We start from the raw sequence: 27,991 nt of genomic DNA, 5'->3' as shown, positions 1-27,991 counted from the left end.
AAAGGTTGTTTTATAGTTATCATTAAATATAATTTGTTTTCATATGTATACATCATCCCTGTCTCTCTTTCCAGGCCGGGCATTTATATATATGGTCAGTATATTTTCTTAATTATTGGCACTTGGCATCTCCTTTCCCTGCTCCAGAATGGTCTTTTCTGATAAAACTCACAAGCTTTGCATTCCCACAAGCTCTGCTGCTAGAAGAGTGAATCACAAGAACATTGTATGCTGGGGGTGGTCTGTGTGTGTCTGTGTTGATGTGCATATATTCTAATGAGCATCCGGTTTTAGACTAGTGTACAAATATTTAACTCTGAGGTATGTGTCCACAAAGCTGCTTTTGTCGTTTCACAAGTCAGTGGGTTTTGCTTGTGAGAATTAGGGGGTTGATTTGATCTGAGGCCTCTTAAAAGAAATTTATTTTTCACATTCCAAGTTTACTTAATAGATGTGACGTGAAGAGAATAGTGAGAATTTATTTCATTTTATTATTTTGAAAATTTTAAAAAAAAATTCACAGACTATTTTTATTTTCTAGAATGAATTGAGAGCCAATGGCAGTGAAGTCAAAATTCATAAGTTGGAACAGAAGGAGAACGTGCCCCCAGGTCCTGAGGTCTGTATCTCCCATCAAGATGGAGAAAAGGTGGGTTTAAAAGTCTAATGTCCAGTTGCCAAAGAAGCATGTGTTCTAAATTAGATGCTTAAAATTAGAAACCACTCTGACTCTGGGCTGTAGAGTGTCTGGGAATTTGGTAACAGCTGCCAAGACAGATTGTTGTTTTTGCAGGTCACATAATTTTGGTTGGGGAGCTCTGTAACTTATAGCTGACCAAATAATGAACCTTCATTGGAAAATTCTTTTGCTCAGCAAATGCTTAAAGGGCATAGAGCTAAAGTGATTTTTGAAAATCTGTTTTGATTAGAAATATTATCTTCAAAGTATTTGTATATTATTAACTCATTTTGTGCAATAAAATTTCATTCTTTCACTCAGTATTTTGAAAGGTGGGCACTATGCTAAGCATGGGAAATACTAAGCTTAAAAACTAAATATGAACATACCATTCTATGTGGTCTTTATCTGCAAGGAAGCTAACAGTAGAAGGGAGATGAGTAACAGGTTGGCCATCATAAAGCAGTGTGACCTCTGCTGTTAGAGGGCTATTCAGGGCTGTGGAAGCTGAGACTAAGGACACTTGCCCTAACTTCCTCAGGAAGGTCATGTCTGAGCCAAGTCCTGAAAAATGTGTGGAAATAGGCAAAATGAATAAGGAGAAGTTTGAGTAAAGAAAGAGAAGGGTATTCCAGACATAACAGAGGTTGGAAATTGGAGATCTAAACTAAGATGACTTGGCTGAGCAGGGGAGGTACATACAGGCCATGATGAGAGACAAGTGGAGGGAGAGGGCCAGGGTGGGTCTTGAAGAGCTTTGTATGCTACCCTTAAGAGTTTGGGATGTAGGCCTGCAGTGGTGGAAAGCCAGTGTAATTTAAGCAAATTAGATTTGTATGTTATGCATTTATTGTTAGATGAATAGCTTAGTTGGAATAAGTAACAATATGCCTATCAGGTGAATTTATCATTTTCTTTTCCAATCCATTACCCAATCCCTTTTATCTTTTGGTCAATATTATAGTGAAATGTTAAGTTAGTTAAGGAGAAAGAGCTTTCAAATCTATTACAGTAATTAATCTTAGGAGAAAAACCATTGTTTCTGTTGTACATATTGACACCTGGAAGCCATTCTTCCAAAAGGTGAAGATATCATTAAAATAGTTCTCAAACTTATTTCACTCCAACAGACTTTATTTTTTAAATATATTTTTATTGATTTCAGAGAGGAAGGGAGAAAGATAGAAACATCAATGATGAGAGAGAATCATTGATCAGCTGCCTCCTGCACTCCCCGCACTGGGGATGGAGCCCACAACCTGTGCATGTGCCCTGAAGGGGAATGGTTCATAGGTCGATACTCAACCACTGAGCCATATCGGCTGGGCCCTCTAAAGTTTGCTGTATTGACAGAACAGCAAACTTTACAGGAACTCATGAAATACACTACACACTTGGTTGGACCAAAGTAGTCACACAGAAAAATGATCTCAGATTAATGGCTACATAAGTTGAATCATAAAATAGAACAGGAAAAAAAATTTAGAAAAATTAAATCACTTTACTTTACAAAAAATCACAAATATATGTTGAAATAATAAGACAAAATACTTGGCAGTAATGTGTTTCATAATCATAAAATTACCACATAAATTACATACATCCTTGCAACAGTGGGCTCAGGCATCAGTCACATGAGTCACATGTCCTGTATCAAGTGAGTTCTCTCATAAGGCTGCCTGGGTTTCTCATTTTTTAAGTGGAAGATTATGTCTTAAGAATAACAAAGTAAATATGTTTGGAATTTTTTCTTATGGCTTATAAAAAAAGACATTTAAAGGAAAAATATTCCCAGCATTGAAATCCCCAGTGTACCCTAGGAGCATAGTTTGAGAAATGATCCTCTGGAAAACAACACATGGATTGTCCCTATATCTAATTTCATGTTTTCTTCTTGATTGGATTCATGCTGGTTTGAAACTGGAACTCTGAGCTGAACTGGAGGATCAGAACATTTTAATTATAACCTAAAAGAGCTTCAGTGCAACTGAATCACGAATTGGGGAGTGGGTGGGGAAGAAAGGTGTTAAAGATAGGCCATCGTCTTTAAGCACACACTGTAGGTTCATCAACGCTTGGCTGCCTTAAAATTCATAACATTTTTCAGAGCCTCAGCTATCCTTTTGGTTGTTTGCCTAGTTTTGGTTAACCAATACCTAAGAACTATTTGAACTTTGATTTGTTACAAAAGGACATTAGTGTGAGGGCAAACTTGCCTCAAATAGAATATTTTGTAAAGGCATTGTTCTTCCCTTTCTTGTCCTGTGAATGAATTTGTACTTTCCTTTAATGAAATGTTTGAGCAAAATCTCACGTGCTCTCTCCTGGCTGTTCCTGCAGTGAAGTCATCTGGTTGGACATGTACAATGATGTCATGATTGGCATTAGCTTTACCTTTTAGGTTCAAGGTGAGCAAATTAGAGGAGAAAAGAAGAACATCCTGGGATAGATACACCCACTAATTAGCAAGAATTGAAGAGCTTTTTATGGCCATGCATGACTTTCAGAAATTTTATTTCATATCATTAAATGAAATAATGCATGTAAGGTGATCATTTCAGTGAGCATAGTAAACACTCAGTAAATATTGGCTGTTATTATACTGGTTCACTTTATACCGTGTCAGAATTCCTGTAATGAAAAGAGAGTAGTGGGGAAGAACCAACCATGCTGAAATTCAGGTGCAGTCAGGCAACAATTTAATGTCCAATATTTTATCATCATAAATGTATTCAGTATGTTAGGCAGCCTGGTATAAACTCTCAGCATCGCACGTAAAGTCCCTGACATCCGAGTGAAAGAATTATTACAGATAGAGCCCATACTCGGTCCCTCATTATTTTGAGTGTGGAGGAAGACACCAGAAAGGCTGGGGACCAGGAGAAAGGACAGAGAAAGCTAGTAGAAAGTTCTTTATTTAACTTTGATGGTTTCTGGGGGGAAATATGCACCTACACATAAGATCTGTCATCTTGTTAAACACTGCTATTTTGAGACTGGGATTAAAAAGGGAAACTAACCTTGAAGGTAATACCAGAGGTTGGTTTTAGATACATTTGTTGTACAGCTATCAGAAAGTCTTCTGTGCTAGCAAGCTGGTTTCAGCAGCATGTATTTGGTTGGGAAATAAGGAATTAGGAAAATTAAAGAATAATAATAGTTTCTATATATAAAGACTTTATTTTGCCTTGGAGTGAGTTATGGTTTATGGTGAGGAGCTTTGCTCTCCATGATAGAGGGTTTGTTTGCCCCCGCCCACCCCCCCTACACCCCACCCCCCGCCCCAACCCGGCCCTTTTTGTTTTTTGAGAATTGAAAGATGTGGTTTAGAAGTTCTTTCATAAAGACAGATGATGCAGAATTTTGGCAGTGGAGTGCAGTCTGCTTCTGGCCTTACTCTGTAATTGAGAGGCATGTTAATATCCTCATAAAAGACATTTTGCTGCCTCTTGTTTAAATGCTCAGCTGTTCTGGGGCCCGTTATTTCCCCCAGGCAGCCAGTGACTGACTGGAGTCAGCAGGTTTCTATGGCACTAGCAGCAGCTTGTTCATTTATTTTTAATGTGATTCTTAATCCCACCCCTCTTTTTTTGTAGGTTTCTGCAACTGAGAATAGCCTGGCAGTCCGTTCCACCCCTGCTGAAGTTGACTACCGTAAGCATTCATTCTTAGATCTGGAGGGTGTCCCCATTGCTGTCAGTGCTGAGAAAGTAACATTAAATTCAGCCAATCAGATCTTTCCCTTGGTTTTAAGGAGTGATGCTTGAATACCCTTCACACATTTCATGGCTTAGGGAGAAGTTAAATTCAACTATATATTACTAACTTGGGGCAAACTGAACACTTTTTTTAAAAATATGGGAGAGGGTAGAGAGAAAGAAACATCAATGATAAAGAAACATGGATTGCTATCTCCTGCAAGTCCCATACCGGGGATCAGCCAGCAACCCAGGCATGTGCCCTGACCAGGAATAGAACCAGTGACCAGTCTCATTTCATGGGTTGACACTCAACCACTGAGCCACACCAGCCGGGCAAAAATCTTTTCAGGTTTAAAACTGTAAGAACTAATTTTGAAGTTTCATTTACAATATATATATAACATATTTTTATTGATTTCAGAGAGAAAGGGAGAGGGAGAGAGAGACAGAAACATCAATGATGAGAGATAATCACTGACTAGCTGCCTCCTGCATGCCCCGCTCTGGGGATCCATTGAGCCTGCAACCTGGGCATGTGCCACGACCTCCTGGTTCATAGGTTGATGCTCAACCACTGAGCCACGCTAGCTGGGCTGAAGTTTCATTTTAATAAAAGTTTAGCCAAAGATTTCATTCATTTACAGGGATAAAGAATTAGTATTTGAGTAACACATTAAATATCTTTCCCTACTTATCTAAATATGTACCATAGTCTACCCAGTCTAGACAGAGTCTAGAGATTTTCCTGTTTTGTTAAATTTCATCATCTTTTCATCCTATTTTGGAGTGATTTTGAGTTTCACTTTGCCCAAAGATAAAAAACTTTGGTTTTCTCTTTACTATATCCACTTGGACTCTGATCTGCAGTATTATATCTACACTAATAAAAGAGAAACATGCAAATTAACCATCACTCTGCTATGCCCACCAGCCAATCAGGAGGGAATATGCAAATTAGAAGGGCAAAGATGGCGGCCGCCCAGCTGCTCCAGGAGCAGGAGTGGCCGGGCGGGGCAGGATGCCTGCTATGTGAGGGAGGGCGGGGAGGGGGGGGCGAAGGGATCTACAGGAGGGCACTCCAGCTGCAGCAAAGACAAAGACTACAGACTCCAGCTGGAGTCTGCAGCGAAGCAGAGAAGACAAAGATGGCAGACTCCGGGCAGAGTCTGCAGCGAAGATGAAGATGGCAGACTCCGGCTGGAGTGAAGGCCTGGGTCCCCAGTGCCGGAGGAAACCCGGTGCTGGAAGCCAAGGGAAGGAAGGCCTATTGCACGAATCTCTTTGTGCAACGGGTCTCTAATATATACATATTTGGATTTCTACCTTCTCCCTGGTTAATTAGTTTATTAGACACTTAAAAACTCAGCAACTAAAGTAGAGCTAAACAAGTCTCTAGTAAGCCCTACCTTATAATTTTAGAGAGAAACTTTTGCTGCTTGAATCCAAGAATATTTATTTTGCAATCATTTTGCTTGTATAGAAATTTTTCCCAGGCTCAGTTGGTTGGGTGTTGGCCCATGCACCATAAAGGTTGCAGTTCAACTCTCGGTCAGGGCACATGCCCAGTTTGCTGGCTCAATCCCTGGTCGGGGGCGTATAGGAAGCAGCTGATCCAAATTTAGCTCTCACATAGATGTTCCTCTCTTTCCCTCTCCCTTCCTCTCTCTCTAAAAATTAATTTAAAATATTTAAAAATATTTTTCTGAGTTTTGACTAGGTTTGCAAAACATTTTTTTTAAAAAAATGAGCCTTAATCTTTTAGTACTTTGTTGACTTAACTCTATATTATTAAGAATTATTTTATGTTTCCTTAGTAGCTGTATAAATGGCTTTTCTGTGCCTCGTCTTAGTTTTCCACATTATGAATGTATTGGCAGGAAGTTAACTTATGCAGGTGACACGTCAGTGATTATGAAAAAAATTTCATGGAGCCTTTTTCCATAATCTTTAGCTATGGATATCTGCTATAGGACTAACCAAAAAGATAGTGTCAAATCTCTCTCTCATATACGTTTTGAAATTTCTGCTCTCAAGCACCCCAGAAGGAGTTAGTGGGAATGGTAACTACCAAAAAGTCATCAAAGTCTATAAACAGCCTTTAAAAATGACAGAAGTGCCCTGAGGTCCAGCACCCTGTCCATCCCAAGCCACTAAGTTGTTTGAGCATCATCCCCTGCACTTAAAAGTCACCAGTTCAATTCTGGGTCAGGGCACATGCCACCATTGTGGGCTTGATCTCCGGTAGAGGGTGTGCAGGGGCAGCTGATCAAAGTCTCGCTCTCACATTGATGTTTCTCTCTCTCCCTCTCCCTTGCTCTCTATCTAAAATATAAATATTTATTTATGTGTAAATATATATATAGAAAAATATATACACTGAGTGGCCAGATTATTATGATCTCTGAATGCATAATAATCTGGCCACTCAGTGTATATCCTATATAATAAAAGGCTAATATGCAAATTGTCCCCTTGACCAGGCTGGCCGGACACCACCCATGCACGAATTCATGTACCGGGCCTCTAATATATATATATATACTGAGTGGCCAGATTATTATGCATTCAGAGATCATAATAATCTGGCCACTCAGTGTATATTAAATATATATATGTCTTTTTTAAATGACCAAAGTTACAGGGCAGAAAGTTCCTTATATAGGGTGGTTTGGATTCTGGCTGTTTATGACAAAGGGTGAGAAAACCTCCTAGCTGAGAACCTGATTTGTGAGAGACCCTAAGACATAGCTTTTAGCATTAGAATATTCCATAGGAGAAAAGCAGTGTTTTTCCTGGTGTTGAAAGGACCTGTTTTAGTGAAGGTCCTTTCTTTGCTTTGGGGAGGAACGTTTTCTCTGACTTCCCATGAGGTCTACAAAATGTCTTCCTTTTGTAACTCAAGCAGGTAACTCCCAGGTTAAGAGTGAGGTCCAGCAACCTGTCCATCCCAAGCCACTAAGTCCAGATGCCAGAGCCTCCAGCCTTTCTGAGAGTTCTCCTCCCAAAGCAGTGAAGGTATGATGGCAATTTCTCTGTGAGCCTTTAGGCATTGGTTTTCTAGTGGAGTTCATTGCACCTCTATCATTATGTTCATTATAACCTGTTTTTACTTTCCAGGGGATAAAAATACCAAATAAGGATACACTTAAGGCCAGTCACTTTTCCTGGAAGTCTTGTTACTTCTGCTCAGATGTTTGGGTCAGGAGAGGGGGGGCTCACTAGTAGCACTCAGTTTGAAATCTGGAAAACTCATGAAAGTTTTAAGAAAACCTGAAGTTAAAGAAAATAAACTGATTTTTAAAGTCCAAATTAATGGGTAAAAGCTCACAAATGGAAAATATGAGAAATCCGTTAAACTAAAATCAGCCCATTGGACAGGAATGTGCAATGTCAACTTCAAAAGAGTGGCTCCCTGGTTTGGGGAACTTTACCATCACATGATTAGTGGTCAGCATATTTAAAGAAAGAATGTGTACATTCCAGAGGGGGTTGGCTAGCCCATTTGCTGTAAGAAAATGGACATTCAAGTAACACTTATGTTTTGCTATACTCTTATATGTAAAGGAATGTAGAAAATTTTTGTACTTCAAGAAAATTTTACTTGTCTATTCAACCTATGATCTCATTTTTACTCATCAATTTAAAAAAACCATCTTTTCCCTTTCTGCGAACAAATATATCTTATATAATAAAGAGCTAATCTGCAAATGGTCGTCATGCCCTCACGCCTTCACAGCTCAGACACTCAACCCTGGGGAGAGAGGAATGGGGACCAGCCAGGCACAAATAAGCTCGAGAGAGAGGAATGCGGACCAGCCAGGCTGTGGCCCAGGAGAGGGACAAGCCGCCCACCTCGCGGTCCAGGCACCAGTGGCTGTGGCTGTAGCCCGGGAGAAGGACAATTTGCACACCCCATGGTCCTGGGTCCCTGCAGCTGTGGCCCAGGTGAAGCCACCCACCCATGGTCCCCTGTGGCAAAGCCATCCCGGGTCCTGGGTGCCTGCAGCCGGCCAGAGGGAGGGAATCCTGGGTCCTGGGTGTGGGGCAAGGCAGAGGCGGTTAGGGGCGATTGGGCCAGCAGGGGAGCAGTTAGGAGCAATCAGGCCGGTAGGAGAGCAGTTAGGGGTGATCAGGCAGGCAGGCAGAGGTGGTTAGGGGCAATCAGGCAGGCAGAGGTGATTAGGGGCAATTAGGCAGAGGTGGTTAGGGGCGATCAGGCAGGCAGGTAGAGGGGTTAGGGGTGATCAGGCAGGCAGACGAGCGGTTAGGAGCCAGTGGTCCCGGATTGTGAGAGGCAGTCGGACATCCCCCGAGGGGTCCCGGATTGCAGACCGGGCTGAGGGACCCCCTCCCCATGCACGAATTTTGTGCACCGAGCCTCTAGTATTCTCATAAAAATAAACAAAGGTTTAAAAATATCCAACACCTATTGTGGGCTGATTATTATTAAAACTGACTTGTTTTCGTTGAATGCTTTGCCAATGTTGTGCTAATTGACTCATTGGGATTAATAAGCAAACATACCTACATTTCTTTAGAGTCTTTCTCCTCTGGTGCTCTCTTAAGTTTCATTTCAAAACTAAGTTTTGAGAGAAACTCAGCAGGCAGAATTAGTTTTCAGGTAGTTGAGGCTGCCCCATCCTCATGCGCACATCTGCTGTGCTTGTATCTCTCAACTGTGGGCATGATTGGTCCTTTAATGAAAGTTAGTGCACAAAAAGGATGAAGAGAAGAGGACACAGGTGAGGAAAAGGGAGAGTCCAGTATTTAAAGGGTGGGTTAAAAAGAGGGAGGATGGGTAAAGAAGATAAACATGAATGTTTAAAAGGAAGCAGAGATTCATGAGGACAGTAAGATGTATTGAAAAGGAGCAGAAGGTAAAGGAAGTAGCAAGAGAAAGTGAGTATAGGGAGAAAGAACTGAGTTATAGTGATCGAATCCGCACATGTATTTGACATGGCCCTCTTCTGTGCTGGCCTTAAAGATCTGCTCATGCGTCAGCACTTTCCTTTTTCCAGTATTTGGAGTCCAACAAAGTAGCAAATGCCACAGGGTTAATTTCCTCTTCAGTAGCAGCCCTGTCCAGATGTGAGTCCTTGGGTTATAGTTCTGGATTAAGAACAGCTAGCAAATCTGACTTGTCCGTGGGTTCTGTGTGACTGAGGGACTAGGGAAATTCTATGGCTAATGTAAGAACTGAAATCTGTTCTTGAATATTTTTGAATTCTCAATCCAGTCCTAAGTCCTTCCCTCAACTGCTAGATCAGCCTTCCTAGCTATTTCCTGATTCAAACTCCAGGGTCTGAGCTGATGAGCGATGAGCCATAAACATCTCACTTAGGTCTTCCTGGCATACCATGGAGAGGGGCTGGAGGTAAAGCTCCCTGGGCACCTTCCCCAGACCCATGCCTGCTGCTTTGGCCCTGGTCACTCAGCAGTAGAATGCAGACAGGCCTGCCTTCACCAGCCATATACTGCAGGTTCTGAACATTGTCTAAAGACAGGAGTAAACTGGCCCGCTGCCCATGTTTGCCCATGGATCAAAGCTCAAATGGTTATGGTGTACAGAGCCCGGGGTGAGACCCAACCACATCCCCACTTTTGTTTAAGAGCAGTTTGTTTTCTCTTCCTCAAAGGTACCCTTTACATTCTGCAGGCAAGTATTTAAACACTTTGGCATAACCTGTCTCACGGTTATAGACCATGAGACAGAAGGTGCTTCTCCATTTTGGGAAATTACATACAGCTAAGAATAAACTTGTTCACTCAGAATAGATTTTTGGGCCTCACGAAACCTGGAAAAACTCTTTCTTCGTGTCTTGTCGTTTATTGAAAATAGGACATCTAAGTCGAGGCTCGACTCATTTCAAATTTTAGCTTAATTTAAAAAACACACACAATACTGGTCTTTAAAAGTAAGGATTTTGTATCATTTGAACACTGGCTAAATAACTTAGTTGATGAGACTTGGTGCTAATAAAGTTGAAGTTGCAGATTCCTTCTCAAAAATGTGTTATTCTGGGTGCAGAGCTCAGTGGGCCCTGTGAGAAGGATCAGAACCTTTTGACTCAAGAGACCCAGAGGTCTCTTAAGCTTTATGTGTTCCCATTGAAAGAAGTTACCCCCTAATGTTCCCAGAGGGAAGAATAAGGGGGAAGTACAGGGCGTTGTAGCTGGCCCTGGAACACCTGCCTGCCCCACTGTGTCCGGGACAGCCCTGTGCCCGGCCTCCTTGGCTGCTCCCGCTGATGAGTGTGGAGAGAAAACATGGCAGACTGCAGGAGAGGGTGTGCACTATGGCACCCCCTCCCCGTGCCTGCCAGCTGACCCTTCCTCTACAGGCAGGGTCGGAGGTCTTAGGCTCTTTTATAGAGTGATCAGAATTACACTAGAAAGGCATCCAGACTCTTTTCTCATTATCTACATCATTACTGCTTCCTCAAAGCACTAACCTTTCCTATACATGTAGAGCAATCTGTTTAAGATGTGAATATCCCCAAAATGCTTTCAAAATGTTTCACAGAAAGCTAGGGGAATGGTTACGGCTGTATAGAACTGGCCCAATCATTTACTGTGTGGCTAAGAAGTTTAATTTAATTACCTAGCTGTTTTGCACAAATTGGAAGGAGGGAATGACAGGCATTTTGTGGTGTTTGGGGAACAGACATCTGACATCCATACAAAATTTCCTCCTGATTTCACTATGTCTAAAAGCTAATAGTTAGCTGTTGCCTCCCCCCACTACAGACACCCATATATAACCCCCAGTGGAAATATTAGACTAAGAAATATACTTAAGATAGGAGACTGAAAGCAGGTAGATGAAGTCATGCAAATTTGTTGGAAAAATCGCTTTAAGTAGATGCTGATTAGCAGAGGCCCTGTAAGATCCCTCAGGTGGGAAAGACATGACAGTGTTTATGAACATCAATTATGTATATATTACCTCATTCATTCCCAAATATCCTGAAGTTATTATCTACATAAGACTGTATTTTGTTCAAACTGCTGTAGTAAGATTATTTCCATTTGGGTTAGCATCTGCTCTCTTCTCCCAAAGAGTTTCCTTTAGTTATGGAAATTTAACAGTGCAGGAAAAATTTTAAAAAAAGCTTTGTGGGTTTGTGAGTCAGTAGCTCTGAGTTTTAATTTACTGACTGTGAGAACTTTGATAAGGCACCTGATATCCTGGCGAGTTAGTTTCTACATGAGAAAAAGGGTGAGGGGAGGGGAGATGGAAAAACATCTTACACGCTGAAAAAATATATATATTGTAAAGATTTTCAAACGTCTAACATTCTAATATTGGCAGTGTTTTAAATGTGGCTATGCCAAGTCCGGGCATGCCATGAAGGCACGGGCCGGATGTATGCCAGACCTACCATAATGGTAGAGATTTTTGGGCATTGACTACACTTCCTGTTGTCTGAATAGACATGGGGGCAATTACAGAAAAGTGGCTGAGAGCCCAGGACAGAGGAAATAAAGGGGAGGCACAGCCACAGCTACTCTGACTTGGCGTTATACCATGTTGCCATCCTCTTGTCTTTATGAAACTGGAAGGGCCCTTGGGCAGCTGCCAAATAAACCTTAAATAATATTTTAAAATAGGGTTTATGTAAAAAATGAATAGGAATCATGGGGATCTAGTAGGTCTGGTTAGTTAGAAGCTTGTGGTTAGTCAGATATTTGAGCAGCAATCTACAGACATACCTCGGAGATATTGTAGGTTCGGTTCCAGACCACCACAATAAAGTGAGTTGTAATTTTTTGCTGACGGAAGATTTTGCCTTTATTTTGTAAAAAAACACACAACATCTGTGAAGCGCAATAAAGTGCAATAAAACAAGGTATGCCTGTATGATTTTGATATTAAGGAGGAAGAATGATTTTTCACTTGGGTGGGTGAAGGCTCCGCTCCGTTCAAGGGAGAGCCATTGTGGGTCAAGGGTAGAAGGTAGTAAGACATTAAAGAATTGTTAATGAAACACTTCTTGTGTGGGTGAAGGCTCATGAAAGCCTCTCTCCTGAGCTGGGGCATGTGCCAGCCTCAGGTAGATATGGCTGAGGCTGATTTTGCCACGATTAGCAGAGTTCGTTGAAAAAGAAAGAAAACGCGGTCTTATTCGTGGATCTGAGTCTGTAACTGAGTTACAGCTCAGCCGCAGTAAAGCGCTCCAGGGCGCACCAAATGCTGTGTATTCATTGAAGGTTCCTGTTTGTCTCTTCCAGCTTCTGCTTCCTGCTCCCGGTACCTAATTTCTGCTCCTGCCTTCCACTTTCCTCCTAATGTGAGCTCAACTTTCAGCTTTCTCTCAGGTTCTCCCTTCTAGTCACTGGGCTGCACCCCTCTCCCACAGTGTGCCCTCTCTCTGTATGTACAGCAGAGGGGTGTTCTTTAACCTTTCATTCCACTTTAGCGGAATAATACCCATTTCCTCCTATACCATGGGGAATTTGTCTCCTGCTCTGTCTTTACTGACCAGAATGAATACTTACTTTTCTAAGCCAAGTGTTAAAAAAAAAAAAAAATACAGAATCCACCCAGCAGCTGAAAAATATTTTCAATCTGATAAATACATTTGTCCTATTACTTTCACATTATGTGAATTGTGAGTTGTACCAGCTCTCTCCAGTGGCTTCAACTGTACTATTATACTGAATCATTCTGCATTTTAATGTATCTCCTGCTTGCTAGATAAGGGCCTAGTCCTTTTAGAGAAACCTAATTAAACTATTCAAGGACACCTCCACTTAGGTCCTATCTTGTTAGAAGTGTTCATAAGAAAAAAATAATTCGGAGCTCCAAACAATGCCTTAATTACTTCCAATGGCATTCAATATCGCAACATTTGATCACATTTGAATACCTCCCTTATGCTTGGTAAACTAGGTTGTAGCCTGTGGTCTTTGATTCTTTAAGTTTTTCTTTGTAGGACTGTACCCCTAGGAATGGAGGGGGGGTTGTTATTAAGGAGCCATTTCCACTCAATTTTGCTCCTTCATTCTTAAATACTTTGGTGCTCTTTGGGAGTTTCCCACTAATTTTATTGAACTCCTTTTTACAGCTCTTCCCCTTTACTTTCATTTCATGCCCATTTTCTATTCTCGTTTCCTGTCCAAATCTGCTTGAAAAACCATTCCTACTTTTTGCCTTACCTCCTAGTGAATCATGTGACAAGTGAACCAGCAGTGTGAAATTTTTATGGGTCTATTTTCAGGTTTTTTAAATCAAAATTCTATCTTGCCCATACCGGGTTTGTTTTAAGCTTACCTTAACCATTCGGGTCCTGGACCTTGGAACTCATTTGCATTATTAACACCACACTGGTCTTGGCAGCAACGGGGCCACCCACGTGCCTGTGAGAGCCTCCTGGCCTCCTTAACCGAAGCTGCTTCTGCATTTACTGGTTGAGGTATTTCTGTTTGGGCAAGTGAAGGGTTACACACACCTAAGGACTTGGAACCCCCACCCCTAGGAGCCATGTAACCATTTTTTATTACGTAAAAACTTACAGTTTTGGATTTCTGGCTTTCATCAGTGCTTGAATACCAAGTATTTTATGCTCTTTAGAATTGGGTTTATTTACCGGCTAGAACACCTGTGCTCACCCCACCCTATTCCACACTTTACAAACAGTTCATGATTCTCACTCGGTTATGACTTCCCATTTTTTTAGTTTTATTCTCCATTGTTTTGTGTGGGGGTTTTTAAGGTGTTAGAACTTATAGCTTTATTGGGCTATGCTTTCTTCTGGAGTCCTAATAAAATAGTTTGTGGCTCTTTTAAATTGTCCCATTTATGTGTCAGTTTTGACTTAATTTAAAAAGATTGTGCCTCGTGAATTGAGCAAGTCAAGATTATAAGCAGAGGGAACTAAAAGATGCTTTATCAAAGTGTCTTTTCCTAATTCCCAAAGCCAAATGCTCTTCCTCTCCTTGAAAATTTTCCCCTTCAGAATTTGTTCTTATAAAGTCTGTCCTGTTTTCCCTTGGCACTTGAATGAAACCATCACACTTCTTCCTTCTTGTGTGTGATATTTTCTCCTAATTTCCTGTCTGCAGAAACATTTTGTATGTGCCATTTTGTGTGTTGTGGCCTGTCTAAGCCCTAGACCCACCCATCCTCAGTGGCTGCTACGCTTAGGGCAGCCAAACAGTCTGGGAAGGGGATTCAGGACAGCCTCTTGGCTTCAAAGAGCCAGCTGATACAATCACAGTGGACTTAGGGTTCCTGTGAGAATTAACAGGCCAGGTTAGGGAGCCCTTAGATAGCAAAGTAAATTTCAGGGCCCATCTCAGCAGAGTACTAACTCATCACTGCCTATGCTAAGTGAAAGTTGTCCTTTTCCTTTTCCTAGAAGTTTCAGATACCTGCAAGAGAGACCTGTGTGGAATGTCAGAAGACAGTCTACCCGATGGAGCGTCTCTTGGCCAACCAGCAGGTGTTTCATGTCAGCTGCTTCCGTTGCTCCTATTGCAACAACAAACTTAGGTAAGTGAGACTAAAGCAAGCCAACTCTCTGTATAGTTGGACCCCCCGGAAGGGAGTCTTTGGCTTTTAGAGTGCTGATACTAACAGCTATTGTGCTGATAGGGTGCTATTGGACGCCCCTGAAAAAAAGTAAAAAGTACTGTTTAGTGACAAGTATTTCATATCAAATGGTTGCGGTATTTGGAACTTCTTGGTGCATTGATGTATTAATTTACATGTTAGGACTGAAGCTTAAATAATAGAGTGGCAGGTAAGACCCCCTATGACCTAATTCAATAGAATGTTTTCCCTTTGTGTCATAGAATCATAAAGTTAAGGAATTTCAGGGGGATAATTATCTAAGCTCCCACTTCAGACTGTCCCGAGTGCTGTATAAATGGTAACAATAGCAATAATCATAGGCCCGGAAGAGCATGTATTTTTCTGTATGTTGCTTTGTTTTCTCTCTGAGAAAAATAGTCATTATGTGTATCATTTCTTCCAAGTAACTCAAAGTATGGATGTAAATGTGGCCAATTGGGGGAATATTCCATATTAACTCGTTGTAATTACGAAGCCAGGATGTCACTTCCTCCAGCTTTCCTTCCAGAGCAAGCCTCCCTTCTCAAATGCCCTTGGAAGGTGTCCTGGCATCTGCACGACAGCCAGTTCCAGTGTGAGATGGCTCTAGCTCGACAACATTCCTTCCACTGAGCCAGTGTGTGCCTCTCTAACTTCTACTCATTGGTCCCTTTTTTCCCACTTCATTTTTTTCCCCTCCAAAGCACATTTTTCTGAATTTTTTGAATTTTTATATTTCTCCTGTGGAAAGGCTGCTGTTTTTATACCTCCTTTAAAATGTCTCACCCTGTGAGAGACACCAAATCTCCTGCAGGCCTGTCCAGCACGGACATTATGTTAGACTTACTTCCCGGCAACTGCGCACTGTTCTCCTGTTAACTGTATTCAGTCACTCGTATCTGTTGAGTGCCAGCTTTTTGCAGCACATTGTACCCATTCCTGTAACAATGTGCTTTTAAATTATAACACAAATGGGAAACTAGGAAGAAGAAGATTCAACTTTTACAAAGGAATATCATTGTAAGTAGTTATAGGTTGTAAATACTTGGGAAATATGTGAGTGATCAGAGATATGTGGGATTACCTAGGCAAGAGTTCCTAGATAAAGTTCTGTTTTTGTTTTGTTTTTTTAACAGTTTTGACAAAGGGTAAGGAAATCATTTGAAAATGAAAAAATGTACCAGGTAGAAAGATGTCTTGTGAAGGTTCAGGTCTGGAAGGGGGCATGTTTTTTTTTTTTTTTAAATATATTTTATTGATTTTTTTTACAGAGAGGAAGAGAGAGGGATAGAGAGCTAGAAACATTGATGAGAGAGAAACATCGATCAGCTGCCTCTTGCACACCCCCTACTGGGGATGTGCCCGCAACCAAGGTACATGCCCTTGACCGGAATCAAACCTGGGACCCTTCAGTCCGCAGGCCAACGCTCTATCCACTGAGCCAAACCGGTTTCGGCAAGGGGCATGTTTTTTTATAAGGATAATAAAACTGTTATGCTTTAAAAGAGTAGAGAACCCAGCTGGTGTGGCTCAGTGGTTGAGCATCCACCTGTGAACCAGAAGGTTACAGTTCAATTCCTGGTCAGGGCACATGCCCGGGTTGCTGGCTTGGTTCCCAGTAGGGGGCATGCAGAAAGCAGCCGATCAATGATTCTCTCTCATCATTGATGTTTCTATCTTTCCCTCTCCCTTCCTCTCTGAAATTAATTTTAAAAAATATTTTCAAAAGAGTAGAGAAAAAAATAAATAAATAGACCTTATTGCTACAAAATATAAGTAAGTAAATAAATAAATAAATAAATAAAGCAGATAATCCTAGGTGATTGTTGTGTTTTTATATTTTTCTCACTTGTCATCTGAAAATACTGCAATTGCCAGATTTCAGCCTGCTGGTGTAAATAAGAACATACAGATTTGTTAACTTCATGCTCTTTTTCTTTTAACAACAGTCTTGGAACATATGCATCATTACATGGGAGAATCTATTGCAAGCCTCACTTCAATCAACTCTTTAAATCTAAAGGCAACTATGATGAAGGCTTTGGGCACAGACCACACAAAGATCTGTGGGCAAGCAAAAATGAAAATGAAGAGACACTGGAGAGACCAGCCCAACTTCCAAATGCAGGAGAGACCCCTCAGAGCTCAGGGGTAGAAGATGCCCCCATTGCCAAGGTGGGTGTGCTCACCGCAAGTATGGAAGCCAAGGCCTCCTCTCAGCCAGAGAAAGAAGACAGGCCAGCGGAAACCAAGAAGTTAAGGATCGCCTGGCCGCCCCCCACTGAACTTGGCAGTTCAGGAAGTACATTGGAGGAAGGAATAAAAGTATCCAAGCCCAAGTGGCCTCCTGAGGATGAAATCAGCAAGCCTGAAGCTCTGGAGGATGTAGATCTGGATCTGAAGAAGTTGAGACGATCTTCTTCACTGAAGGAAAGAAGCCGCCCATTCACTGTAGCAGCTTCATTTCGAACCACTTCCGTCAAGAGCCCCAAATCCTTGTCCCCACCTTTCAGGAAGGGCTGGAGCATGTCAGAGCAGAGTGAGGAGTTTGTAGGAGGAATAGCAGCAGGAAGGAAACAAGTGGAAAATGCCAATGCCTCTGAGAAGAATGGGAGTGTGGGAAAAACAACCTGGCAAAACAAGGAATCTAAAGGAGGGGAGACAGGGAGGAGGAGAAGTAAGGAAGTCTATGGTTTTGAGATGGGGAGTGAGAATCTTGTAGAAAATGGTGCAAACTTAGATGAAGATGATAGAAACCTTTTCAAACAGCAGTCTCCACTAGAACCCAAGTCTCCAAATTGGTCCAGCTTTGCAGACAACACCTCTCCTAAAGAATTCACTACTCAGAATCAGAAGTCCCAGGATGTGGGATTCTGGGAGGGAGACGTAGTCAAAGAGCTGTCTGTAGAGGAGCAGATAAAGAGAAATCGGTACTATGATGAGGATGAGGACGAGGATGAGGAATGATAAACTGCTGTGGTGCTGGGCCTTATCTTGTGCTAGTGTTAGTGAGCCACTGCCCTTTATCAGAGTGATGTATGTATACAGTTATCTTAGCATAAACTGTAATTTATGTGGAAGTAATTTGGGGAAACAGTTCTTGCTTCAAAAAAAAAAAAAAATCCCATACTGCAGCTTATCTCTAAATGCTAGAGATAACATTACCTAAATCCTCTATTTTAGCCATGATAATATACATAAGTGCTTTAAGATCTTATAAAAGAGAAGGGGAATATTCCAACTGAAATAGTCCAGATTCCACTGTATTCCCGAAAGGCAATATGAAATAGATAGATGATTAGTATAGTACATTGTTACACTAAAAATTGAATCATACAGAGGGATTTAGGGGCCTAAACAATATTACTGTATGCACTTTAGTATAAAGGGCACAGTTTGTATATTTTTAAATGAATACCAATTTAATTTAGTATTCAACTATTAAGAAATCAAATATTTAGTCTTTTTTAAAATTTTAGATTAACTACCTTACTCAGATATATATGGGGGATTTATTGCTTTGCACTCCTGCTCTTTAAACCACATCCTAAACTGGATTCTTGAGATATAACACAAACATCTTTCTGAAACACCTTTTAAGCACCTTCAGTGCTTGGAGAGATCCACTGTCTCCTAAGAAAACTATAGTATTTGCCAACAAGTGTGACTATACCCCAAGTGATTGCTTTCTTCTCTGTGGTATCTGTGCTTCTCATAATTTGCTAAAAGATACAATATTTTATTAAGATCTTTTATATTACTGTTTGCCATGATTCATGTTACAGCAAAATGAGTTTAAAGAAGGAATAACAGGGGGAGGGGGAAACTGCCTTAAACAACTTGAGCTCAGACCCCCAAACCATATATTTCACTTCAGATCCCCTTTTTGGGACACTAAGTTTTTAATTCCTATCAGCTCTGAAATGTATTGATTTTTATGGCAGACAGTATTCCCAGGGTGCAATTAAACCAATTATAGGCGTGTGTGTGTGTGTGTGTGTGTGTGTGTGTGTGTGTGTGTGTGTGTAGGGGCGGGGGGGGGGGGGGGTTCCTAGTGTTATGTTGTTGGAACATTATAAGCTTGAGTACATTTGTTGTACATAATTGATATTCCAAATTATATGTGGTGAAGGGAGGTGTTTTAAGCTATAGGCTTTTCTTTGTACTGCATTTTTAGAGATTTAGCTCTAATATTTTTTAGAGATGTAAAATGTTCTGCTTTCTTACAGTCTTGCTTAGTCTGAAACATTTTTATTCAATAAAGCTTTAAATTTACATTTGAACTTTTCAATGTTCCTTTTTCATTATTATTTTTTTACATTGTTACAGACTCTCCGGACCTACTTTTACCTTAGCAGTTTGGAAAGAAAAAGATCTGATGTGGGTTTAAGTGAAGTGCTATTAATATACCTCACCACTAGGTGGTGGTGTTGGGATGATTTTGGGGGCTTTCATCCTGAAGGTAGACAAATTTTTCTTGAAAATTGAAAGCAACTTGGCAAGAGAATTAATGTGTACATTCAAAATGGGCCGTTTGTTTTACCAATTCAGAATATAATGGTGGGTTTTTATTGTTAATTGTACTTAACATTAATAATTTACCTTACAATTAGGCCTAAAATGCCAAATGGAATTTCCAAATGCCTCTGCTGAAATGGACTTGTTTTCCACTCTGAGCAAAGGCATAGTTGGTTGTTTGATTTCCTTGCCTGCACAGGCAATCGACCCAATTGTTAAGGCACTTTTTTTTTTTTTAAATGGGAAGTGTGGATTTTCTTGGAGAGAGGCATGCTTTTTGAGTCATCTGTTATGTTTTCCAGGGGTACTGTGCGTTTCAGGGTTTTGCCTGGTTTTCTAACTACTTTTTGCTCTTGCTCCACCATAAGCTAAAGTCGGTTAGAAAGCCTTGTTCACTGAACAGTTATCCAGAAGCTCCTGTTGACCTTCATAAAATATCCAATCCTGGCTTCAGTTTAGCCACTCTTACTGTGACACACTGCTACTCTAACCTATCTACGTGATACAATATCTCCTGACTTTATACAATAAAGTCTGAGTGCCTATGGCTGGCATTTATGGCTATCAGTTGAGTATGTCACCATATATCAGGTACATGGGCACTGAGATTACACTTAGAACCCTTTTCTATGCCTTTCAAGGGCTAAGGCAGACATAGGTATAAAGAGTAGAAACAAGGACTAGCTCCATAATTAAAATAATAAAAGAGTCATTTTAAGAGAATGACCAGATAAACATTCTTAGAAAAAACAATAAACATTCTTAGAAAAACAAAAATGACAGCCAAATAAAAAGTGTTTATTGTTTATTCTCTCAGCTCTCCTGAATGAAGGCAACTTGTTTGGACTTGATATGTTGATGGTGGCAATAGGATGATGTTTCTCATTTGGTGAAGTGGGAAAAGGAGACTCTTCAACACCATTGTACTGGTGGGATCACTTCTGGACAAAGCTTTCATTACATATTTCATGAGCAATAAGTTTTGTAACAGCCAAGAGGTTGAGAAATAGTACAAATGTGTTTTTATTTATTTATTTATTTAAAAAATATTTTATTGATTCTAGAGAGGAAGGGAGAGGGAGAATCATTGATTAGCTGCCTCCTGCACAACCCTTACTGGGGATTGAGCCCGCAACCCAGGCATGTGCCCCTGACCGGAATCGAACCTGGGACCCCTCAGTCCACAGGCCGACGCGCTATCCACTGAGCCAAACCAGCCAGGGCTACAAATGTGTTTTTAAAACGTATATATATACGTTTTATATATGTGTATATATTTTTGTGTATATATGGTTGTGTTTTTTTAAGAGAGGGAGAGGGAAAGAGAAATACTGATGTGAGAAACATTGATCGGTTGCCTGCTGCACGCACCACCACTGGGGATCAAACCTGCAACCTGGGCATGTGCCCTGACTGGGAATTGAACCTGCAATTCTTTAGTGCATGGGACTATGCTCAACCAACTGAGCCACATGAGCTAGGGATGGGGATAGATCTTGAGACCAAAATCATTGTGTGTTCCTGCATGCCAAGTTAGCATGTTCTCTGTTCCTTGGGGCTCTGATTTGAATTACCATGGGATCATGGAGGACTTACTTCTTTTAAAATGTATCTTGAATATAGATAGGGTAGTTAACATTAAGCTATTGTTGGGTTTGGAGAAAAATGGTTTCAGGCACTGGTTCTCAGACCAACAGCAAAGGCATCACCTATGAGTTTTTTAGAAATTAGAAATGCAAATTCCTGGGCCCTACCCTGAACCTCCTGAATTAATCTCTTTGGATGGGCCTCAGGAAACTTTTAATGAACTCTCCATGTAGGAGATGGAACAAGCTAATGGCTGAGCTGGGGTGCACTAAAGTTTGAGAACCACTGAGTTAAAGCAAACCTAATGTACTCCTTAGAATGGCTGGAGTTTTGTTTTTTTCCTTTTCTCTCTTTGAAACCCTTTAACTGCTGCCATACTAGTGATAGTTACTTTATCTGTCCTTAGATAAGAGGTAGAGATTTAGATTTTTAACTTCTTTTAAAACCATTCTAGCTCGCCTCTGGTGGTGGAGAAGAGTAGGCGGGTCCAGCTCAGATGAGAGCGGGGAGTGGAGAGATGAGTACAGCCAGCCTGGGAACGGGAACGGGAACAGCTTTGAGTAGCCCGGGCTGAGAAAAAGGAATGTCCCTATTAGGGAGCTAGCCCCGAAATAAGGGGTGTGGCAGTAGGTGGACAGGCAAAAGAAGCGTGGCCGAAACTGATAGCAAAAGAGGGCGGGACCAGCGTTCTGAGGCCAGAGGGGGTGGGGCCAGGGCTGGGGGAGGCGGGGCTGGGTGAGGGGCGGGGCTCTGGCGGGGGCGGGGCTGAGGGAGGCTCGGGAAGGGGTGTGGCCAGTCTGGAGGGCGGGGTCCGCCACGAAGTCCGAGGAATCCGCGGCGAGCGAGGTGGGCGGGGAGGCGAGAGGGGCGTTGGAGAGGCCCGGCTTCGCGGAGGAGGCTCGGGAAGGGGTGTGACCCGGGCTGAGACGTGCGGGGAACGAGAAGGGGCCGGAAGGGGGCGGCCACCGGCCCGGCCCCGCCCCGGGGCCGCCTCCCCGCGGGTTCCGTTGGCTGTGGCGGCGGCTGAGGCTGTGGCGGCCGCGGGGCGGGCGTAAGATGGCGACAGCGGCGGCGGGCGCCCTGGGCCTGCTGTGGGGCTGGCTGTGGAGCGAGCGCTTCTGGATGCCCCAGAACGTGAGCTGGGCCGACCTCGAGGGCCCGGGCGACGGCTACGGCTACCCCCAGGCCCGGCACATCCTCTCGGTGTTCCCGCTGGCGGCGGGCGTATTCTCCGTGCGGTTGCTCTTCGAGCGGTGAGAGCCGGCGAGCGGGCGGCACGGGCGCCGGGGGCGCGGGCCGGGGGACGCCGAGGGCCGGAAGCAGAACTGCAGGGAAAGCCCGGAAGCAGGGGCTGGGGTGAGGGGTGCAGGGGGAGCCTGGGCCCCGGCGGGATGCGCGGAGGGTGGCGAGGTGGCCGGGGAGCCTTGGCACAGACAGGGAGCTTGGGGCGTGGACCATGCGAGAGCGAGAGCGAGAGCGAGGAGGATGCTGGGCCCATTCAATGTCAGGTTCCAGAGGCCTCTTGGCGGGGTGTCTTCCCGACCTCCAAGGATTCTCCAGACGGGGAAACTGAGCGTGAGCTGCGGCCGAGAACCCGAAGCGAAGGACAGGAAAAGGGCCACGGGAACCCGAGCTAGTTGGGGCCATGCAAGCTGAAGGGGCCAGCGCAAGAGCCAGACGTTCAAGCAAAAGGGGCGGATTCATGGGGATCTAAGATTTAGTTTCTGAGAGTTGACGGGAGCTGGATTATTCAGGCCCTAAGTGTTGGTTTGTCAGCTCTTGGACATGTGCTTGTGTTTCAATAATATTCCGCCAGGGCCCGTAAGAGAGTAGGGTGTGGTGGAGCCCGAGGCTTCCAAAGTATGGAAAGTTGTCAGCTTGTTGCTGATGGGGCCTTGGAGGCCAGGGATGGAAGGGGGAGTGGTCATCTTGAAAGGATGGAGAGCCCTAGGGCTCATGAGAGAAAACTGCTTGTATTGAGTCAAACTTCTGAGTTTAGCAGGATCACGACATCTTTGTTAGGCCATGATTTTGGAAAAGTGATTTCACCTTTCTTTGAGTGACTGGATTGTCTCTAACTGTCTAAGATGTGGTGATTTTATAAGGTGGACTTACAGCTGTGGGTGATTTTGACCAAGTCTACTCAGACTCTGGAAAGGAGACTTCTTTCCACTAGGTCTCTGGTAGTGAGGTGGCACTTTGACACCTTTTGTTCACTTGGGCTTTTATACAGAACATGGATGCCCTTTCTGGGATGCTATAGATAAAATAATCTGTTACTCTCTAAAAAATTAGTGTTATCTCTTTGATTTGCCTACTACTTATGACACAGAATCTTTCAAAAGTATTTGCTATGTAGCTAGCTAGTCATTAATCCATTTATTCATAGTGTTTGTATATTATCATCAAAGTGTTCTGCTAGATTTCAAGTGCAAAATATGACGCTTTTAAAAAATGTTTTTATTGATTTCAGAGAGAGGAAGGGAGAGAAAGAGGGATAGAAACATCAATGATGAGAAAGAATCACCTATCAGCTGCCTCCTGCACGCCCACCACCGGGGACTCAGCCGGAAAACCTGGCATGTACCCTGACCAGGAATCGAACCATGATCTTCTGGTTCATGGGTCATCGCTCAACCATTGAGTCACACTAGCTAGGCTGATGCTTTTAATTGTAGCAAATGAAACCCAGTTGCCTTTTATGGGTCCTCGGGAACTTAGTGGTGCAGTTTTTTTTTTTTTTTTTTTTAAATATATTTTATTGATTTTTTACAGAGAGGAAGGGAGAGGGACAGAGAGCTAGAAACATCGATGAGAGAGAAACATCGACCAGCTGCCTACTGCACACCCCCTACTGGGGATGTGCCCACAACCAAGGTACATGCCCTTGACCGGAATCGAACCTGGGACCCTTCAGTCCGCAGGCCGACGCTCTATCCACTGAGCCAAACCGGTTTCGGCAGCAGTTTTTAAAGTATAGTCATTTTATAAATGTTATTGGGATGGAGATACAAACCACTTATCTCTCTTAGGAGTAACCTAGATCAGGTTAGTATGTATATGAAGGCTGAAAAAAGAGGAAGACAATGTAATGACTAAAAAGGAAAATACATAATTTAAAACCTGCCAAAAAAATTCATTGTCCTAAGAAAAGATTCTGTGCTTCTTACATAAATATATACCAATATGGAAATATCTCCACATTAGTGGCTAGAGGAAATAGCTTGTTGCTTCTAAACACCCATTTTATATAAACTTACATTATCTTCAGATTTCCAGAAAGTTCCCCCAGGTGGCTGAAGACTATCTCCTGGCAGAGCCACTGGAAAAGATCCTTTACCTGTGGGAATTCTATCTGAATGTTTCTATGGTGCTCCAGTGTCAGGAGAGTAGGGGTGGATGGGAATACTGAGCTGAAAGCATCCTAGTATGATATTTCTTGGCTAGTATAGATCAGTACTTTGTTCATCTCATGTTTGATCTTAGGAAAGTTCAACCCTAGAAGCAGTCTTGCTATTTTGTTTCTCTTTTAAGACAATACTTTAGCAATAAAACTGACTGCTAGATTACCAGTTCCTCTAATTGCTCTGGTCTTTCATAAAGGTAATAAATAGAAGCCATTCTTATTGAGTATAGAAAAAAGATATATCAGAAATATTGGTGGTGTCGTTTTTCCTACATTTTCTCATTTCTCAAATCCTACCTACTTAGTTTCTAGAAGCAGTTCTGTAGTTACCATAGACTATAAGAGCTAGAATTCCAACCGCCTTTTGCAAATAAACTACGGCCACTTTTCAGAGGTTGCATACTCTCCTGGGGGAAGAGCTAGAACCAAGATGCAGATCATTTCCCCCAGCCCAGGGCTCTTGCCACTGTGTGTGTATAATGTGGCCATCTTTTCCTGTTCCTTAACCTCCTTTCAAGGGTTAAGATTTAAACTCCTGGTTCCTAGTATTCTAAGATTTGGAGAACAAATTCATGCTCATCTTATTCTTCATTATTTAATATAATGTGTTTGACTTGAATTTTGCAATTTTTTAATTGTTCTGCATATTTTAATGAACCTTACACTGTAACCCCTGATAAGTTATCTCTATTTGTGTTGTTTTAAGAATCTCCCAAAGAATAAATATAGAATTTACAATCTGTTCTCACTTTCTCTTCCTTGTCATCAACCACAGTGAGTATTTTATTTTTTTAAGTTCACACATTCCCTGGTGAACTGCAGCCCATCTGGTAAGGATGACTTGAAAAGCTACTCGACCATTTATGTAAAGTGTTTATTTTTTTTTAATTTCTTTATTAATTAAGGTATCACATATTTGTCCTCATCCCCCCATTCCCATCCCACACCCCTCCCCACGCATGCCCCCACCCCCCTGTTGTCCTTAACCACTGGTTAGGCTCATAAGCATGCACACAAGTCCTTTGGTTGATCTCTCCCCTTTACCCCCTCCCTCTCTTACCCTCCCTCTGAGGCCCGACAGTCTGATCCATGCCTCCTTGTTTCTGGGTCTGTTCTTGTTCATCAGTCTATGTTGTTCATTATTTATGTAAAGTGTTTATATCTAGCTAACTATTATGCTGAAGAACTACAGGTAGGAGAGAATTACCTACCACAGAACAAGAGGCTTTCCTTTGTGGGCCTCTGTTGACTGGTTGCATTGTTATGGCCCAGTACCTTGCAAAAATGCCTTGGGTGTAGCATGTGGTCAGTAAATACTTTTTGATAGTTTGAGAAGGGTCCACCCTCATCTCTCATTTGCCCAGAGGAGTAACTGGAATCTAAATCTTCAATCTGAAATAGATGTTTGGCTTGATTAAGAAAGGCAAAACTATAATTCCTTTGTTTCTATTGTTAAATTTTACCATACTATATTTGCATGTTGTATACCTTCCTACATCTTCTCTTTCTCCTCTCCCCCCATACACAAATTCATGCTACCCTGTACCTATTAAAAGAGAGATAAACTTTTCCACCTGTTTTTTTAAACTTATTTTAATATGTTGATGGTTGAGATCTGAAGGAAAAAGTGGTTCAAACTAGGTCTGCTATGCCTTACTTAAATTAGATCTTAAAGGTAAATTGTTTGAAATTTAATATCTAGTCCCTTGAGCACTAGATTTAATAATCTTGTTCCTTGGGATTAAGTAGGAGCTTGAGTCTTAATATTGACACCATCAGAGATATATAGGCTCATTATTTTGAATATGATACTGCAATAGGAGCTTTATGTTGCCAGAAGAAAATTTTATGAATTATACAGGAGGTAGATTAAAACTCTCCTTGCTGCTCATTCATTATTCCAATCCCCTCTTCTCTCCTGTTACTTCCTAGGCAACCTCACTAGGCTGTCTAAAGAGCCTTCTCAATATCATTCTCACTGGGGACTGAACATACTCATTTGCTGGCCGTCATGTAACTGGCAACAAAGAGTAGTGACTCTGTGTGTTTGTGTGTGTGTATGTGTACGTTTCTTAACCACTCATTTCATCTTCCTCTTGTAAACCTTGCTACCTCTGCTGTATACTGCCTTTGTTTTCCTGTTCTCCCCCACTTCCCCTAAGAAAAGGATGAACTTTTTTTCCTCTTCCCGACAGACCTGCTGTCCCCCTCCTAGAACCATAGCAGGTCACAGCATTGTGACCCAGTGTTAGTAGAGCCTCCAGATAGGGAAGAGAGGCTTTGGGAAGAATGGACTTAGCTGCTGACTAGGCTGTAAGGGAGACTGCCAATTCCACTGCATCCCTAAAGGTGTTCTGTTGGGTGTTATTGAATTGTAAATCACAGAATTAAATCAGGTTTGCAGATCCAGCAGAGCGAGATTGAAAAAGATGGTCACATGACCCTGCTCTTATCTAAGTATCCACCTCTTAATAAGCTCCAGATGGTCAAAAGCCTAATGTGTTCCTCCTCTCTATGGGAAAACTTCTTTCCCAAGCCCTTTCTGGGTAGTGGGTATTGATGCTCTGCAGATAACCCTGAATACTGTCATGCATGAGGTCAGGTTCCTGGCTTATCCCTAGAGACAATATATTCGCCACTGAAAAGAAACGTGCTAGATATTTTTGCTTTAGCCACTTCCTGAGTCAGAAAACTAGGGTTTCCTACATGAGTAAAGAAGAAATTAATGAAGGAAGAGACAGCAAATGAAATCTGTACACACACCCCTCCCTCATAGAGTGGGAACGGAGAAATAATAACCTATTTTGGCTTCCTCTCAGGGGTATTTTTAGGCAAATAAATGCTGCCTTCTAAAGAATTCACTAAGTTATGAGCTTTTTATACTGAATCCACTTCTACTTAATTGAGGTGTTACTGCAAAAGGAGTTAACCATAATCACTTCTAATTTTTAAAAAAATCTAAAACTTGTTTCCTTAGATATGAAGGCAGTTTTTCTAGCTGTGAAGGAGAATTCTCTCTGAATCGCCTAGGACTATGCTGTGCGGTACAGTAGTTAGTTAGTACAGTAGTTAGTACAATAGCTGCTAGCTTTTTGGCATTTCAGATGTGACTAGACAGAACTGAGATGTGTTCTAAGTGTAAAATAAAATACATACTGGATTTTGAAGGCTTGATACCAAAAAATAGTAAAATATCTTAATTTTTAACATTGATTACATATTGACATGCTAGTATTTTGTATATATCAACTTAAACAAGTAATTATCGAAATTAATTTCACCTTTCTTTTTTACTTTTTAAAATGTGGCTATTAGAAAATTTAAAATTAGCTATGTGGCTCACATATTTCTGTTGAGCAGTGCTGCTGATAGTGACTCAAAACAAATGTTAATAATCAAAAAGAGAATTATATAAATTCACATTTGATTCAGTTTTTTAGGACCAAAAGGTAATTAGTCCTACATATATCAGACTATGCTTTAAAAACACTGAGTCTTTCTAAAAAAATTATAGTAAAAATGGGATTTCTAAAATGTTAATAGTC

At 41.8% G+C, this 27,991-nt stretch overlaps 2 protein-coding genes across 5 annotated transcripts in view; both read left to right on the top strand.

The window, feature by feature from the left end:
- The window catches only part of LIMA1 (LIM domain and actin binding 1), an 89,605-nt gene extending 70,401 nt beyond the window's left edge, over positions 1 to 19,204 (top strand). For 2 of the 3 annotated variants that reach the window (XM_079773723.1, XM_079773724.1), the window contains exons 7-11: positions 542 to 649; positions 4,276 to 4,333; positions 7,283 to 7,395; positions 14,742 to 14,875; positions 16,885 to 19,204. In XM_079773723.1, coding sequence (XP_079629849.1) covers positions 542 to 649; positions 4,276 to 4,333; positions 7,283 to 7,395; positions 14,742 to 14,875; positions 16,885 to 17,902 — 1,431 coding nt within the window. In that variant the 3' untranslated portion in view covers positions 17,903 to 19,204. The remainder of the gene's footprint in view (positions 1 to 541; positions 650 to 4,275; positions 4,334 to 7,282; positions 7,396 to 14,741; positions 14,876 to 16,884) is intronic. The other variant, XM_079773725.1, reaches the window with a different exon arrangement.
- Positions 19,205 to 21,943: 2,739 nt separating this feature from the next.
- Positions 21,944 to 27,991, top strand: part of CERS5 (ceramide synthase 5) — a 35,414-nt gene continuing 29,366 nt past the window's right edge. The window contains exon 1 of one of the 2 annotated variants that reach the window (XM_079774342.1): positions 21,944 to 22,293. In XM_079774342.1, the coding sequence (XP_079630468.1) occupies positions 22,097 to 22,293 (197 nt within the window). In that variant the 5' untranslated portion in view covers positions 21,944 to 22,096. The remainder of the gene's footprint in view (positions 22,294 to 27,991) is intronic. The other variant, XM_079774341.1, reaches the window with a different exon arrangement.

Source organism: Cnephaeus nilssonii, assembly GCF_951640355.1.
Source record: "Cnephaeus nilssonii genome assembly, chromosome: 6".
NCBI lineage: Eukaryota > Metazoa > Chordata > Mammalia > Chiroptera > Vespertilionidae > Cnephaeus > Cnephaeus nilssonii.
The sequence above is the reverse complement of the archived record's forward strand: the minus strand, read 5'-3'. Positions and strand labels throughout refer to the sequence as shown.